General features: G+C 38.5%; 1 protein-coding gene across 2 annotated transcripts; it reads right to left on the reverse strand.

Annotated features, from left to right (window-relative positions):
• Positions 1-1,458: 1,458 nt before the first annotated feature.
• Positions 1,459-14,664, reverse strand: Mss51 (MSS51 mitochondrial translational activator). Of its 2 annotated transcripts, none has more exons than XM_047553471.1 (8): positions 14,633-14,664; positions 7,172-7,255; positions 6,009-6,247; positions 5,574-5,729; positions 4,875-4,999; positions 4,079-4,624; positions 3,667-3,760; positions 1,459-3,348 (listed from the first exon to the last, which is right to left on the reverse strand). In XM_047553471.1, exons 3-8 carry the CDS (start codon positions 6,224-6,226, stop codon positions 3,156-3,158), a joined length of 1,332 nt encoding a protein of 443 aa, XP_047409427.1. In that variant the 5' UTR covers positions 6,227-6,247; positions 7,172-7,255; positions 14,633-14,664; the 3' UTR covers positions 1,459-3,155. The 2 variants fall into 2 exon arrangements, with proteins under 2 accessions (XP_047409427.1, XP_047409426.1); XM_047553470.1 differs by having other exon boundaries at positions 4,079-4,645.
• Positions 14,665-15,636: the final 972 nt, after the last annotated feature.

The raw sequence follows: 15,636 nt of genomic DNA on the forward strand, positions 1-15,636 counted from the left end.
TCTTTATTTTTTTAATGTGGAGCTGAGGATTGAACCCAGTGCCTCATACATACTAGATGAGCATATTACCACTAAGAAGCAACCCCAGACCCCATTTGTCCATTTTTTCATTTGTCCTTTTAAGACATAAGAGTTCTTTATATTCTAGATACAAATTCTTTATCAGATATATGATCTGTAAATATAGTTGTCCATGAATATCTATGGGGGACTGATTCTAGGAGCAACTACAGATACTAAAATCTGTAGATACTCAAGTCTCTTATATAAAATGGCATAGTACTTATATGTAACTCATGCACATCCTCCTTATTATTCTTTTCTTTCCTTCCCTCCCTCTTTTTTTTTGGATGGTGGTACTAGACACTCTACCACTGAACTACATTCATAGCTCTTTTTATTTATTTATTTATATTTTGGTTTTGGTAGCAGGGATTGAACCCAGGGGCTCTTAACCACTGAGCCACATCCCCAGCCTTTTTAAAATTTTTTAATACAGCGTCTTGCTAAGTAGCTTAGCATTTCCTTAAGTTGCTGAGGCTGGTGTTGAATTTCCAATCCTCCTGCTTCAGCCTCCGGAGCTGCTAAGATTACAGGCATGCACTACAGTGCCCAGCACAGCCCTTTTCATTTTTTATTTTGAGTGAGATTCTCACTGAGTTGCTGAAGCTGGTCTCAAAACCCGAAATCCTCCTGCCTCAGTCTCCCAAGCTGCTGGATTATAGGCATGCACCACCATACCCAGCAGACTTTCTCTTTTTGGACAAATGGGGTTGAACCGGGGTCTAGAGTATGTTAGGTAAGTGTTCTACCACTGAGCTAATTCCCCAGCCCATTCTGAATTCTTTAAATTTTCTCTAGACTACTTACAATGGTTATATCACTCCAAAAACTAAAAGGAATTGAGGATGTGGCAATCCCCAGTACCAAAGGAAAGCAGGGGTGGGGGGCACATAAATCTAAAGTTCATGTGTAGGCTGTTCTATAAGGCAATCCCAATCTATTTTCCAGATTGAATTTATACCAATACTGCAGTGTACTCTAAAATGTTCCTCTCCCTGTACTTTTTGTGTCCAAACTTCTGATCATGTTGTTCATTCCACCTGGAATGACCTGTTGTGGTTTGGACGTGAGAGGTCCCCCAAAAGCTCATGTGCAAGACTTAAAGGAGAAATGATTGGGTTATGAGAGTCAACCCAGTCAGTGAAATTAATCGTCTGATGGAATTAAATGAGTGGTGACTGGAGGCAGGTAGGGTGTGGCTGGAGGAGGTGGCTCATTGGGAGCATGCCTTTGAGGTATATATTTTGTATCTGGTGAGTGGAGTCTCTGCTTTCAGATCATCATGTGAGCCACTTCTCTCCACCACACCCTCCCACCATGATGTTCAGCCTCACCTCAAGTCCCAAGGAATGGAGCTGGCTGTCTGTGAACTGAGATGTTTGAAACCATGAGCCCCCAAATAAACTATTCCTCCCCTACAATTGTTCTCGTCAGGTCTTTTAGTCACAGAAGCAAAAAAGCTGACTAGAACACCCTGCCATCAATTTTATAACATTTTAATTGACAATATCTTAAGTACCATTTAGCAAAGTGATCTCTTTCCACTCTATTTCCTTAGCAGCCTCTCGCATGTGTCTTTGCATGTTATACTCTGCAATAAAGATATATCTGTATACAATTTATTTCTCTTCCTAGGTCAACAATAAGGACCATGTTTCATTCACCTTTATATTTTCCAAAAAGAATAATACTATATCTTTCACAAAGTAGGTACTACATGTTTTGAATGAATAAATGAATTCTAAAATTACCCCATACAAGTGGGCAATGAGAGTATATATGTGCGTGTGTGTTGAACTGACAGGTTTTATGTGTGTATGAAGCTCATGGCAAGATTTTAGAAATGAATACCTAGGGAATTTCCTAATCCTGAGAGGGTAGTAAAAGAAGGATAACAATAGACAAGTGTGTGGTAGAGTGGTAGGTCTAAACAGTTTGATGCTAATCACTCCTTGGCAAGAGAGAAACTTCTAATCTTGAAGTGTTGTATGCAGATGAGTAATACCTGACAGGAAATAGGAAACAGGAAAACAGCCCGTGTGGTGGCACACACCTGTAATCCCAGGGCCTTGGCTCAGTTCATAGCCAGCCTCAGCAAAAGTGAGGCACTAAATAACTCAGTGAGACCCTGTCTCTAAATAAAATACAAAATAGGGCTGGGGATGTGACTCAGTGGTTGAGTGTCCCTGAGTTCAATCCCCAGTATCCCTCCTCCCCACCAACACACACACAAAAAATAAAATAAAAAAGAAGAAAACAAGTGATTTAGGAAGCTAGGTGTGGTGATGACTGTGTATAGCTCCAGCTCCAGATACTTGGGAGGCTGAGGCAAGAGGATTATTTGAGCCTGGGAGTTCAGTTAACTTTGATCACACAGAGGGACCCCATGTCATTTTTTTTAAAAAGTCCCAAATTAAGTTAATTGTGAGAAAGGGATACAACTCCAATATATTCAGGTAAAGATTGATATGTCCAAGATATCTAGAAAACAACAAGAGGGTCACTCTAGTGTCAGAATTCCCCAAAAGACAACAGGAAAATGAAACAATCCTCTAGATGGAAAAAAAAAAAACCAAAAAACAAGAAATAAGACAGTATACCAATCCTTAAATGTACCCCATGTTACCAACAATTTCTCTGACTTTTCCATTCTTCTCTGACTTTCAAGTCATTGACATCTCCATTTTGTAGCCCAAACTCTTAGATAAGAAAGTTTTTTCAGAAGAATAGGTAGTTCTCATTCTTCTCTTCAGGGCCATCTGGTTCCCACAAAAAGGTACAATTTTCTCTCTAGTTAAGAACTCTAGACTCTGGAAAGACTGACACCTGGGCCTCGTGCCACCCACTAAATCTAGAAACCAATCTTTACAAGGTATTATGTCTAAACTTTCAGAAATGAGTCATATCATAGTGGAGCTCTCATTCAGTCTAGAATCTTTACCCGGATAATAAATGGGGCTTAGGATACAGTATGTTTCAAAGTTGGCAACAATCTGGCATCATTGAGGTAATTTCATTATAACTGCCCTACTTTCCAGATATTCAGTTAAGATTTGGTTCAGCTATTTAAACCACACCATCCACTTTGTCTTCTAATTGTCTGTATCTAGCTGGCAGGAGCTTCCAAGAAACATGATGTAGTAGGCACTGCAGTATACTGGTTGCTTGTTGGGGTTGCAATAGACCTGTTCTGGTTTGAGGGATGCGAAAGGGTTAGCTCCATATGCAGTGATGTGTATATCAAGGTTCACCAAAATCTGCAAAGAGGCTGCCAATTCCTGACGGCTGTGGGAAAGAGATAAGAAAAATTGCTCTTACTTATTATGAGAGAAAGTAGGAACTGCTCAAGAACATGATACTTCTTTACTCATCAATCCCAATTATTACCCTAGACTGGACTAGACAAGGACTACCTTTTCCTCTCAGATGTATCATTAAAAATCACTGATTAAGTAGCACAGGATTTTGTTCCAAGGGTATGAATAAGCCACATAGTAGAAGGAAGAATATCATCACAAAAAGATAGATGAGCAAGTGGTAGCAAAATGAGCTCATATGTATAGAGAGGTATGAGTATGTCACAAAAATAACATAAGTCAAAACCTGTAAACAGTAATCAATGTAGGGATCTTATAGTCACGAAGTAGCAGCAGAGTAGGCAGCCAAGCTTCCATCAAGTTCAGGGAGGCATGAAAACCTATGGAACAAAAATGGAAAAGGGAATACAGAGAAGAAAGGCTGAAGTAGACCTTAAGAGCAAGGTACCTCTTTGCATGTACCCCAACCCTCACATTGCTCACCCCAATATTCATCATCATTATCAGCCACCCCAGGTTCTTCAGTGAAACATTCTGAACCCAGGTGTAGTTAGTATATATGGACAATGATTAACTAAGGTCCTCGTCATATTGTGTTTACTAAGACCAAATGAATAGAGTTCTAAAGGTAGAAGATACAAGAATCAGGATGGTAAATCTCAGGGGTCACTTAGTATTCCTCTGACAATGGTGCTTACCTGGATGGAATGCTGCCACCATATCTGGATAGGATAGCTTCCCAGTCTCTACCTGCTCTTCCCAGAAGTCATGATAGAGGCTCCTATGGCCACTAAGCTGAATTGTGCCAGGTTCCAGAGGTGAAGCTGAGGTGCCGTGTAAAAAGTCAGCAGATACATCTACACCCACCATGATCACATGGAGGCCAAGGTGTCCAGGAAACATATAGCCAAGCTCATCATAGTCCCCAGAATGAGTGAGAAATGTCTCCACATGGGAAGCACCAACCACATGCACTGTGCTTCCTCCAGTCTTCCGAACATCTATCCCTAGGGCCCTAAACCCTAGGCCAAGAGTCAAAGGCCTTGACAGAACATCTGTCAGGAGTCTCCTCAAAGAGCCCTGCAGGTCATCTGGGTCTGGCCTTGGCCTTCCTACGCTGGCCCATAAGGAGGTCATAGCATGACTGCCTAGCATAGCATTCAGTGTAGTATCTAGCTGCAATCCCCTCATAGAAAACCAGGTATCCCAGTCCTGTACAACTTCAGCCGACCATGGCCAAGATCCTGAGGGTAGGACAAAATCACCTGTAGGGAAGGAGGAATAAGAAGTAACCTAATCCTTTCCTGGCTTCAAAATTCTCTCCTCACTTATAACCAATAACCACTCCATGTTCACTCTGCAAACCTCTGACTACAGGTGCCCCATTCCTTGCCCAGGTTCCTCCTTCCCTCCTCATAACAACATGCTTTCATATTTTTCTCTGAATATCAACTAAGATGATTATGGCAGACTTCCCCACCACCACCACTCCACCTGTGACCAGAAGCCATTCCATGAGACGATCCACAGCCACAAGACGAAGTTCTTGACAAACCTTCCTGTGTACTGGCCAATCTGACCTCTGGCACTCTGGGTCACAGTAATAGACATTTCTGCACCTGAAGGAATAATTACATTAATTGGATATGTCCAGGGATGGGAACTGATATTCCTATACCTAGGTTGAAAGAATAATGAATGGGTAAGGATGGTACAGAGAAGAATGACAGCTGATGTCCCAAATGTGGGGAAGGCAGAGGAGGCAGAAGGAACTGGGAATGCAACTGTTCTCTCAGACCAGGGTGATACCTCAGTTGTTATCTGGAACAAATTACTTTTACATCACTTTAAGGAAAAATAAAAGCACAAAAACAAACCAGCAATGTGCAGTTGCTCTCTAATCATGGGTATGGCACAACCTCAAGCACCCCAGAACAGATATGGTCTTATTCCTTGAGTATTCAAGAAGAGGGAGTAATGAAGAAGGTATTTGGTGTCTTATTTCATCTCCGGACAACATCAAAAACAATAAGCAGGATTATAACTGTGTTCTAATCTCTTTGTATTATAGTTCACACAAAATGAGGAATGAGCCTTAAGTGATTCTGAAAACTCTGAGGCCTTCCTCTTACAGTGAGGATTTAGTATAGGGTCATTTCTGAATGTCTCCCCAATTAGTACCCTACAAGTCACCTCTTACAGTGCCGAAGGACTTTGGAATCTGAAAGTTCACTAGGGAGTGCTCTACAGTGAGCACAGAATCGGAATGTGTCCTCCATCCTCTGGAACATTTCTTGAGGGCATCGAAATCCAAAGCCTGATACAGGGGTACCCCCATCTATCACCAACCTGCAGAGATAGCATGGAAGAATAATGGCAATAGGGAGAAGTGTGTCTCCAAAATGTCCCCCACCATGCCTTCTGTACATTTTTACATACTCCTATGTTTCCTATTCCAATCAATTCTAACTTAAACAAATTCTGTTTTTCCTGTGGTAATAAAAGTAGCAAAAACCAGGATGAGAAAATCCCTCATTACAAATATCCCATACTGCCAAATTATATTCTACCTTTAGAAATCACTTCTACTAAAGATAATATATCCCTCTTCCATATTTTGTCACTTACTTGTATTCTTCATAACTTTTCATGTTCAGCTTTTGAAGGATAAGCTGGGATAGACCAGGAACGTTTCTGTCCAAGGAGAAGAAGCCATGTGCATCAATGCTAGGGCCAGGTTTTGAGAGGGTCAGAGGCAGAGGAGTCACAACTGTGGGTGGGGTCACAACCATGGGAGCCACTGATGGGGATTTCTTGTGCCTCCGTCGCCGCAAGCGTGGAGCCATGGTGTGTCCAATACCTGGGAACTATATGCAAAACAGATATGGAATGGAATTTTGCAAGCTGGAATAATGATGTTTTCAAATATTTAATCTTTTACTTCTTGTTCTAGTCTCTCAGACCCAGGTTATCAGTAAGATTTATTTAGTATTTATGGATTATTGATCACCAGAGATAGCTGTGAAAAAAATGTATCTGAATTTAATCTATACATGTGTTATATATGTATAAACGTATATGTATTTTCATATATATATATGTAAGTGCATAGAAAAAGTTATGTCAGGGCTCTTAGAAAACTGATGATAGTAATTAACTGTGAGTAGGGGAAAAAGGCAGTAGGATATGAACAGGGTAGATCAATGAGGACTTCAGTCTTATCTGTAATGTTTAACTTTTTTATAAGGAATATATATTCATATATTAGTATACTGTTTTCTGTTTTGTTTTTTGGTACTAGAGATTAAACCCAAGGGGCTCTTAACCACTGAGCCATACCCCCAGCCCTTTTTATTTTTTATTTTAAGAAAGGGTCTCGCTAAGTTGCTCAGGGTCTTGCTAAATTGCTGAGGCTGGCCTTGAATTTGTGATCTTCCTGCCTCAGACTCCCATGTTGCTGGGATTAGAGGCATGTGCCACCATATCCAGCAGTATATTGTATTTTTAAAATCAACTTAAAAGAGAAGAAAAAAATACCAAGTGTTGGTTGTCCAAAACTACTGTCAACTGGACAATTAGTCAATCTAATCTAGTTGGGAAGATGAAACATTCATTTTAAAAGACCTATCATCACATTTATAAGCAATAAACCAAAAAATAGAAATTAAATGCAATACAAAATGAGCAACACAATGCTAAGAATTATGTAGTCTAAGCAAGTCAGGCAAATTATGAAAAAAATTTCCTAAAGAAGTAAATTTTGAAGTAGAAATAAGGCCATTCCCACTTACTACTTAGCTGAATCTCTGAAATCCTTTTCCTGCCTTGTTTTCTCCTATGCCTTCCACAGGTCTGAGTAGACAAAAGGGATGACACTGGTAAAAAATAAAAGTCATTCATTCAATATATATTCATTGATAGGCAAAATCATTTTCAAAATACTATATGGAAATAAATATGAAAAAGTATATCATCAAAAATGTCTTCCAGGGGAAATTAAATATAAAGTACTATATAAATTCTCTAAGAAAAGTATAACTAAAGCACTAATGGCCAATCAGAAAAGAGATGCTCTTTAGTGGGTAAGCTATAAAAAGACTTCATGAAGCAGACAGCAGTTGGAATCAAACTTTGAAAAACTGAATACCTAGAATACATTAAGATGGGGGAAAAGAAATTCTAAGTACAGTGAAGAGCATGAGTGTAGGAAGGTAGAAACATTCTAAAAATAAGTAAAATAGAATGATTTGAGTTTAAATGTTGAGTCTAAAGACTTAAACATGTGAGATAAAAGTATAAAAGTTTTAGGAGAAAATGTAAAGAGAAAGCTTTTGGCATGGACTTGGCAATAATTTCTAAGATATTACATAAAAAGCACAGGTTAAAAAAGAAATATTCCAGACGGATTCTCAGCCGAGTTCTACAAGACTTTCAAAGAAGAACTCATTCCAATACTTCTCAAAGTATTCCAGGAAATAGAAAAGGAGGGTACCCTACCAAACTCATTCTGTGAAGCTAATATCACCCTCATACCCAAAACAGGAAAAGACACATCAAGGAAAGAAAATTTTAGACCAATATCCATGATGAATACAGATGCAAATATCCTTAACAAAATATCGGCAAACCGTATCCAAAAACATATTAAGCAAATGGTGTACCACGATCAAGTGAGGTTCATCCCTGGAATGCAAGGATGGTTTAACATCCATAAATCAATAAACATAATCCATCATGTCAATAGACTTAAGGATAAGAATCATATGGTTATTTCAATTGACGCAGAAAAAGTGTTTGACAAAATACAACACCCCTTCATGCTCAAAACACTAGAAAAAATAGGGATAGTAGGAACATACCTGAACATTGTAAAGGCTATTTATGCTAAGCCCATGGCCAACATCATTCTTAATGGAGAAAAACTGAAACCATTCCCTTTAAAACTGGGAAGAAGACAGGGATATCCTCTTTCACCACTTCTATTCAACACTGTCCTCGAAACTCTAGCCAGAGCAATCAGAAAGACCAAAGAAATTAAAGGGATACAAATAGGAAAAGAGGAACTTAAGCTACCACTATTTGCTGATAACATGATTCTGTATTTAGAGGATCCAAAAAACTCCTCCAGAAAACTTCTAGACCTTATCAATAAATTCAGCAAAATAGTAGGCTATAAAATCAACAAGCATAAATCTAAAGCATTTTTATACGCAAGTGATGAAACATCTGAAAGGGAAATGAGGAAAACAACTCCATTTGCAATAGCCTCAAAAAAAAAATAAAATAAAATACTTGGGAATCAATCTAACCAAAGAGGTGAAAGTTCTCTACAATGAAAACTACAAAACACTGAAGAAAGAAATTGAGGAAGACCTTAGAAGATGTAAAAATCTCCCATGTTCTTGGATAGGCAGAATTAATATTGTCAAAATGGCCATACTACCAAAAGTGCTACACAGATTCAATGCAATTCCAATTAAAATCCCAATGATGTACCTTACAGAAATAGAGCAAGCAATCATGAAATTCATCTGGAAGAATAAGAAACCCAGAATAGCTAAAGCAATCCTTAGCAGGAAGAATGAAATAGGGGGTATCACAATATCAGAACTTCAACTATACTACAAAGCAATAGTAACAAAAATGGCATGGTATTGGCACCAAAATAGACAGGTAGATCAATGGTATAGAATAGAGGACACAGACACAGACCCAAATAAATACAATTTTCTAATACTGGAGAAAGGTGCCAAAAATATGCAATGGAGAAAAGATAGCCTCTTCAACAAATGCTTCTGGGAAAACTGGAAATTCATATGCAACAGAATGAAATTAAACCCCTATCTCTCACCGTGCACAAGAATCAACTCACAATGGATCAAGGACCTTGAAATCAGACCAGAAACTCTGCATCTTATAGAAGAAAAAGTAGGTCCAAATCTTCAACTTGTTGGCTTAGGATCAATCTTCCTTAACAGGACTCCCATAGCATAAGAAATAAAAGCAAGAATCAACAACTGGGATAGGTTCAAACTAAAAAGCTTTCTCTTAGCAAAGGAAACTATCAGCAATGCAAAGAGAGAGCCTACAGAGTGGGAGAAAATCTTTGCCACTCATACTTCAGAGAGAGCACTAATTTCCAGAATATATAAAGAACTCAAAAAACTCTACACGAAGAATACAAATAACCCAATCAACAAATGACTAAGGATATGAACAGACACTTCACAGAAGTAGATCTACAAGCAATCAACAAACATATGAAAAAATGTTCACCATCTTTAGTAATAAGAGAAATGCAAATCAAAACTACACTAAGATTCCATCTCACCCCAATTAGAATGGCGATTATCAAGAATACAAGCAACAACAGGTGTTGGAGAGGATGTGGGGAAAAAGGTACACTTATACATTGCTGGTGGGGCTGCAAATTAGTGCAGCCACTCTGGAAAGCAGTGTGGAGATTCCTTAGAAAACTTGGAATGGAACCACCATTTGCCCCAGCTATCCTACTCCTCTGCCTATAGCCAAAGGACTTAAAATCAGCATACTACAGAGATACAGCCAGATCAATGTTCATAGCTGCTCAATTCACAATAGTCAGACTGTGGAACCAACCTAGATGTCCTTCAATTGATGAATAGATAAAGAAACTGTGATATGTATATACAATGGAATATTACTCAGCTATAAAGAACCATAAAATTATGGCATTCACAGGCAAATGGATGAAATTGGAGAATATCATGCTAAGTGAGATAAGCCAATCTCAAAAAACCAAAGGACAAATGATCTCGCTGATAATCGAATGATGACACATAATGGGGGGTGGGAAAGGGACAAGAATGGAGGAAGGAGGGACTGTATAGAGGGAAAAGAGGGGTGGGAGGGGTGGGGGGAAGGAAAAGAAATAGTATGAATCAAATGTATGATCATGCAAATGGTATGCTGTTACTCCATGTACAAGCAGAGAAACATGTATCCCATTTGTTTACAATAAAAATAAATTAAAAAAAAAAAGAAAAATTAGGCAAGCTCAACTATATCCAAGTTAAACACTGTACATCAAAGGACACTATCAGGTTGGAGGTATAGATCAATGGTAGGTAGAACGTGTGCTTAGCATGCACCAAACTCAGGTTTTGATCCCCAACATCACAATCAATCATATCAATCAATAAATAAAGTATACTCTCAACAGAGTGAAATAACAACCTACAGAATGGTAGAAAATATCTGCAAATCATTTATCTTACAGGGGTTAATATCCAGAATACATAAAGAACTATAATTCAACAACAACAAGAAATCCCCCAAACAACCCATATTGGTAAAGTATCTGAACAATTTTCAAAATAATATAGCAAATGAACAATAAACACAAGGAAATATACTCATTAGTCATTAGGGAAACGCTAAACAAAACCACAGTGTGATATTACTTCACATTCACTAGGGTGTTTATTATTAAAAAAAAACAAAACAAAACCAGAAATTAGTAGCCGGTATTACAGGCATGTGGTAGTATGAGGTAGGAGGACTGAAAGTCCAAGGTCAGCCAGCGGAATTTAGCAAGTTCCTATCTCAAAATAAAATTTAAAAAATTATGAATAGCTCAGTGGTAAGACTACTTACCTAACATACCACAAGGCCTGAGTTCAATCCCCAATACCACCAAAACAATTAACAAAAATCAGAAAACAGAAAGTGTTGATGAGGATACAGAGTAACTGGAACCCTGTGCACTGCTGATAGAAATGTGAAATTTTCCATAGTGAGGGCACTATGGAAAAGGGATGGCAATTCCTCTAAAAGTTAGACATACAGTCACTATTATGACTCACCAATTTCATTATCAGGTATATACACCGAATAATTAAAAATGGGTAACCAAACAAATGCTTATATGAATGTTTATAGTAGCACTATTCATATTAGCTAGAAGATAGAAACAAGTAACAAATCTACAAACAGATAAATGGGTAAATAAATTGGGATTACACACACATACAGAGAGGTAGAAGAGATATGAGTGAATATCATGCAGTCATAAAAAGAAATTAAATACTGACACATGCTACAATATAGATTAACCTCAAAAACATTGTGGTAAGTGAAAGAAGCCAGACACAGTTACATGTTATACAATGCCATTTATATGAAATACTAAGAATAGAGCCAGAAAGAACATTGATGGTTGCCAGGGATGGGGTTTTCTCTGGGAGTGATGAAAATGTTTTGGAAGTGCATAGAGGTAGTAGTTGCACAACACTGAAAAGTACTAAATGGCATGTAATTTCTAAGTTAACAATTATTTTTTAAAATATTTTTAGTTGTAGATTAACACAATACCTATTTTCTATTTATTCATTTTTATGTGGTGCTGAGGCTCAAACCCAATGCCTCACAAGTGCTAGGCAAGCACTCTACCACTAAGCCACAACCCAGCCCTTTGTTATGTAAATTTCACCTCAAAACAAAAAAAGTAAGGGAAGGTGGGAGGGAGAAAGAAAGGAGGGAAGGAATCTATAGACACCACAGGCTAAAAAGTTATTAATATCCAGATGAACTGTTGACAGGGACAGGGAAATGATACAGGACAAAAACACTGGCAGCAGTTGGTTTCACTATGAACAAGGTAACAAAGTTCAAATCATGGATCATGTTTTGATACAAAAATGGCCGGACATTTGATCCTTCTAAACAGATGTGTTAGGATAAAAACTCAAGAATCATCATGCAACTGTGGTGGATGTAGGTGGCAAAACCAAATAAAATCTCTCATAATCATTCAGCTCATACTCATGTTTTATAATACAACTCTTACAAACCCCTGGTCTAAGGAATAAATTTATACTTTTCTTCATACTTTCTTTTCCCTCATCCTTATGTTTCCATTCACCCTTGCAATATCTCCCTTCAACCTTGGTGAATGGATTGAGTCAAAAGAACAAAGATAGCTAAGCTATGTTCATACCATATTCTGTACATTACTACCAATGAAGAAAATACCAATTGATACCTAAGAAAATACCTAATTGATTATATTAAGGTTTAAGGGTTGTGCTCCTTTGCCTAAAGGGTAGATAGAATTGCTTGTCATACCTTAGAACCCTGTTTCCAATAACTGATCTGATTCTGTCCTCCATTTAATTATTTATTTATTTTGTGCCTGTGGTAATAGGGATTGAACCCAAGGTCTCACACATGCCAGGCAAGCCTTCTACCACTGAGTTACCCTCAACCCATCTACCTATCTACCTTCCACCTTTTTTTTTTTTTTTTTTTTTTTTTTTTTTTTTTTTTTTTTTTTTTTTTTTTTTTTTGTGGTGCTGGGGATTGATCCCAGGGCCTCGTGCATGCCAGGCAGGCACTCTACCAACTGAGCTATATCCCCAGCCCCTATCCTCCACTTTTAATCACCACATATTCTTAGTGTAATTCCAGAATAACTGCCATTCTATAAAAAGCATTTATCTGCTCTATCTACCCCACCCTATATCAATACAACACCTTAAAAGTTGAAAGAGGCTGAGCATGGTGGTGCATGCCTATAATACCAGCGGCTCAAGAGGCTGGGGCAGGAGGATCACGAGTTCAAATGCCAGCCTCAGCAAAAAGCAAGGTGCTAATAAGCAACTCAGTAAGACCCTGTTTCTAAATAGAATGCAAAACAGGGCTGGGGATGTGGCTCAGTGGTCAACTGTCCCTTAATTCAACCCCCCTCCCAAAATAAAGAGGTGGAAGAATGGTCAGGCGTGGTGGTGCACACCTGTAATCCCAACTACTTGGGAGGCTGATGCAGGAGGATCTCAAGTTCAAGGTCAGCCTCAGAAACTTGGCCAGACACTCTCTCAAAATAAAAAGAGCTGGGGATGTAGCTCAGTGGTATAGCACCCTTGAAACTCAATTTGCACTATCACCAAAAAAATTTTTAAAAGGTTGAAAGAATAAACTTTTCCCCCCACTTACAAGTATAGATGGAAAGTACCTTTGAGACAATTTTAAGGTCTTGAATTTCAGGACTTATCTCCATCTTCCTGATGCTAAAGCATAAACCTTTTTGCTGCAAGCCAATTAAGGTCCAAAAGGTAAGGGGCTGGTGAGATAGCTCAGTCGGTAGAGTGCTTGCCTTGTAAGCACAAGGCCCTAGGTTCAATCCCCAGCACCCCCCCCAAAAAAAAAAAAAAAAAAAAAAAAAAAAAGAAGAAGAAGCCAAAAGGTATTGTTTAATTCCATTTCCAAGGATGTCTTCCTTCAACAGAAGATTAACTCTTGGTAATATGGGGGTTAATGTAACTAGCTATAAGTTAAAAGAAGTATACGGTTTGGTGAAAAGAACTGATGATGACAAAATCCCTAATGTCATAGGCTCTTCTGCATCTAGCATACATTGATGATCTATGGTACAAATGTGCTAACATTCTGACAGAAAATAATAAGGCAGGAATGAGAAGCAAGTCTTTGCATTTGCATCTATATATGTATCATCAGGCTCATGTGTGAGCTTTTTTGTATCCCAGGTCCTAATACAGCTTCCCTGGCTCTAACTTTCCTGCAAAGAGACCCAGATTCCTCTGCATTCAAGGGGTAAAAACAGAAGCAGAGGGTAAAAATAGAGGGGTGAGAAGGGTGAAACTGCAAAGAATTGTGGTGAGCTCTCCGAACTTTCCAGAAAGGGAATCACCTTATCTTTTTTTCTAGTCATCCCTAGTGACTTAGGCTCTAACTTATTTCCAGTATATTAAAGAGAAAAGACCAACACCAAGGACTGCAAAGGAGATAAGAAATTGACAGCCTAGGAGCTGGGGAGATAGCTGTCGGTAAAGTGCTTGCCTTGTAAGTACAAGGCCCTGGGTTCGACAGCCTAGAGAAAGTCATACCATTCATCTCCAAATTATAAGACAAAATATTAACCTATTCCTAGAAAACAGGACTCCCATTTTTCTTCCTTACCAACAAAAGCCCTAAGTTTCATCTAAATCACAGTTATCTAAATACAGACCACTAGGACCCATCTAAATTTCTCTAATTTATTAGCAAACACAAAATATCTCTGGGGAGGTGAGGAGGAGTGAGGTTGGTTACTGGGGATCCTCAAAGGGGTAGGGGTAAAGAGAAAAGAAAAAAAATTAAGAACACTGCTGTTATGATTCAGCTGCTTAATCAGTGATTAACACTTCCTAGGGTGATAAATACTTTACTCAATTATAAACTAAGGAAGAAGACAGGTTGATGGGAAAGTAACTTACCCTGCTAAGCCCTAGGTTTCCTTCCTTCTCTCTTTCCTTCAAGTGAAGTGAGTGTTTGATCTCCTCAGATCTAGGTTGTAGCTTACTTGCAGCTGTTCCTTCATATCACTTTCCTCTACAAACTCTGAAATGCTGGGTCTCAGTGATTAAGTGTGTCCTGCCAGCCAGCCAGCTAGCCAAAGCTGAATTCTCCCTAATGAGGCAAGTAAGAATCTGGACCCCTGCCCGAGGTCTTCTCTCTTTCTGAGCCCGACTCTCTGCCAAGAGGGCTCAAGATTGTCAACACTCCCAAACTCACCAAAAGCCAGGCAGGCTGAAGAAAGATGAAACTTACTGCTTCCTGGACTTCTCTCAAGGTGGTATTTTTGCTCTTACTTTACAGCGCCAGAAGAAAAAAAAGAAAAGAAAAAAAAATCCTTGGGATTAGTTCAGAAGTCAATAGTTGGTTGGAAAGGGAGGCAATAGCACAGAAGGAACAGGAATCTCTGGAGTCCTTGGATGTCAATCTAGATCCAGGATGAGTTCCTTCAAGTTCAATGTCCTTTTAAGGCATAACAAACACTGCTTAAATAGAACTCAACTATGTCCAATCTAGGCTTAACTACAAATATAATTCCTCAAGAAAAGAAAAAAGAAATGGTCATTCAATGACACAAAAGACAATCCAACTATAGGGGAAACATGAGAATTAATAATTCACTTTTCTTAAAAGGAGAGTAAGTTATTCTCTGATAGTATTCTATTCCAATGGACATTTATTCCATTTAAAAAAGGAATAAGCATTTTTGCAATATTAATATAAGACAGACAAACATTTTAGTTAATGAATGAAAATGCCTATTATTCTTAGGAGCAGAAAAGAGAAGTCAACCATCTCATTCCTTCTTGTAACAGATGCTGATATAAGGATTTCAATTTCACATTCCTAGCTCCTTTGTACTTAGAGCTATTGAGCTGTAGAGCTGTAGAACAGGAGACGTTAGGGGTAGTCATCCTACATGACT

Source organism: Sciurus carolinensis, chromosome 5 (genome assembly GCF_902686445.1).
Source record: "Sciurus carolinensis chromosome 5, mSciCar1.2, whole genome shotgun sequence".
Lineage (NCBI taxonomy): Eukaryota > Metazoa > Chordata > Mammalia > Rodentia > Sciuridae > Sciurus > Sciurus carolinensis.

Excerpts from the sequence above, each read along its gene's own strand:
- Mss51 (XM_047553470.1), bottom strand. The coding sequence starts at position 6,226 with ATGGCTCCACGCTTGCGGCGACGGAGGCACAAGAAATCCCCATCAGTG. Across the intron at positions 3,761-4,078 it reads GGTGGCAGCATTCCATCCAG|GTTTTCATGCCTCCCTGAAC; the intron begins GTAAGCACCATT and ends TTTGTTCCATAG. Across the intron at positions 3,349-3,666 it reads ACATTGATTACTGTTTACAG|CCGTCAGGAATTGGCAGCCT; the intron begins GTTTTGACTTAT and ends TCTTTCCCACAG.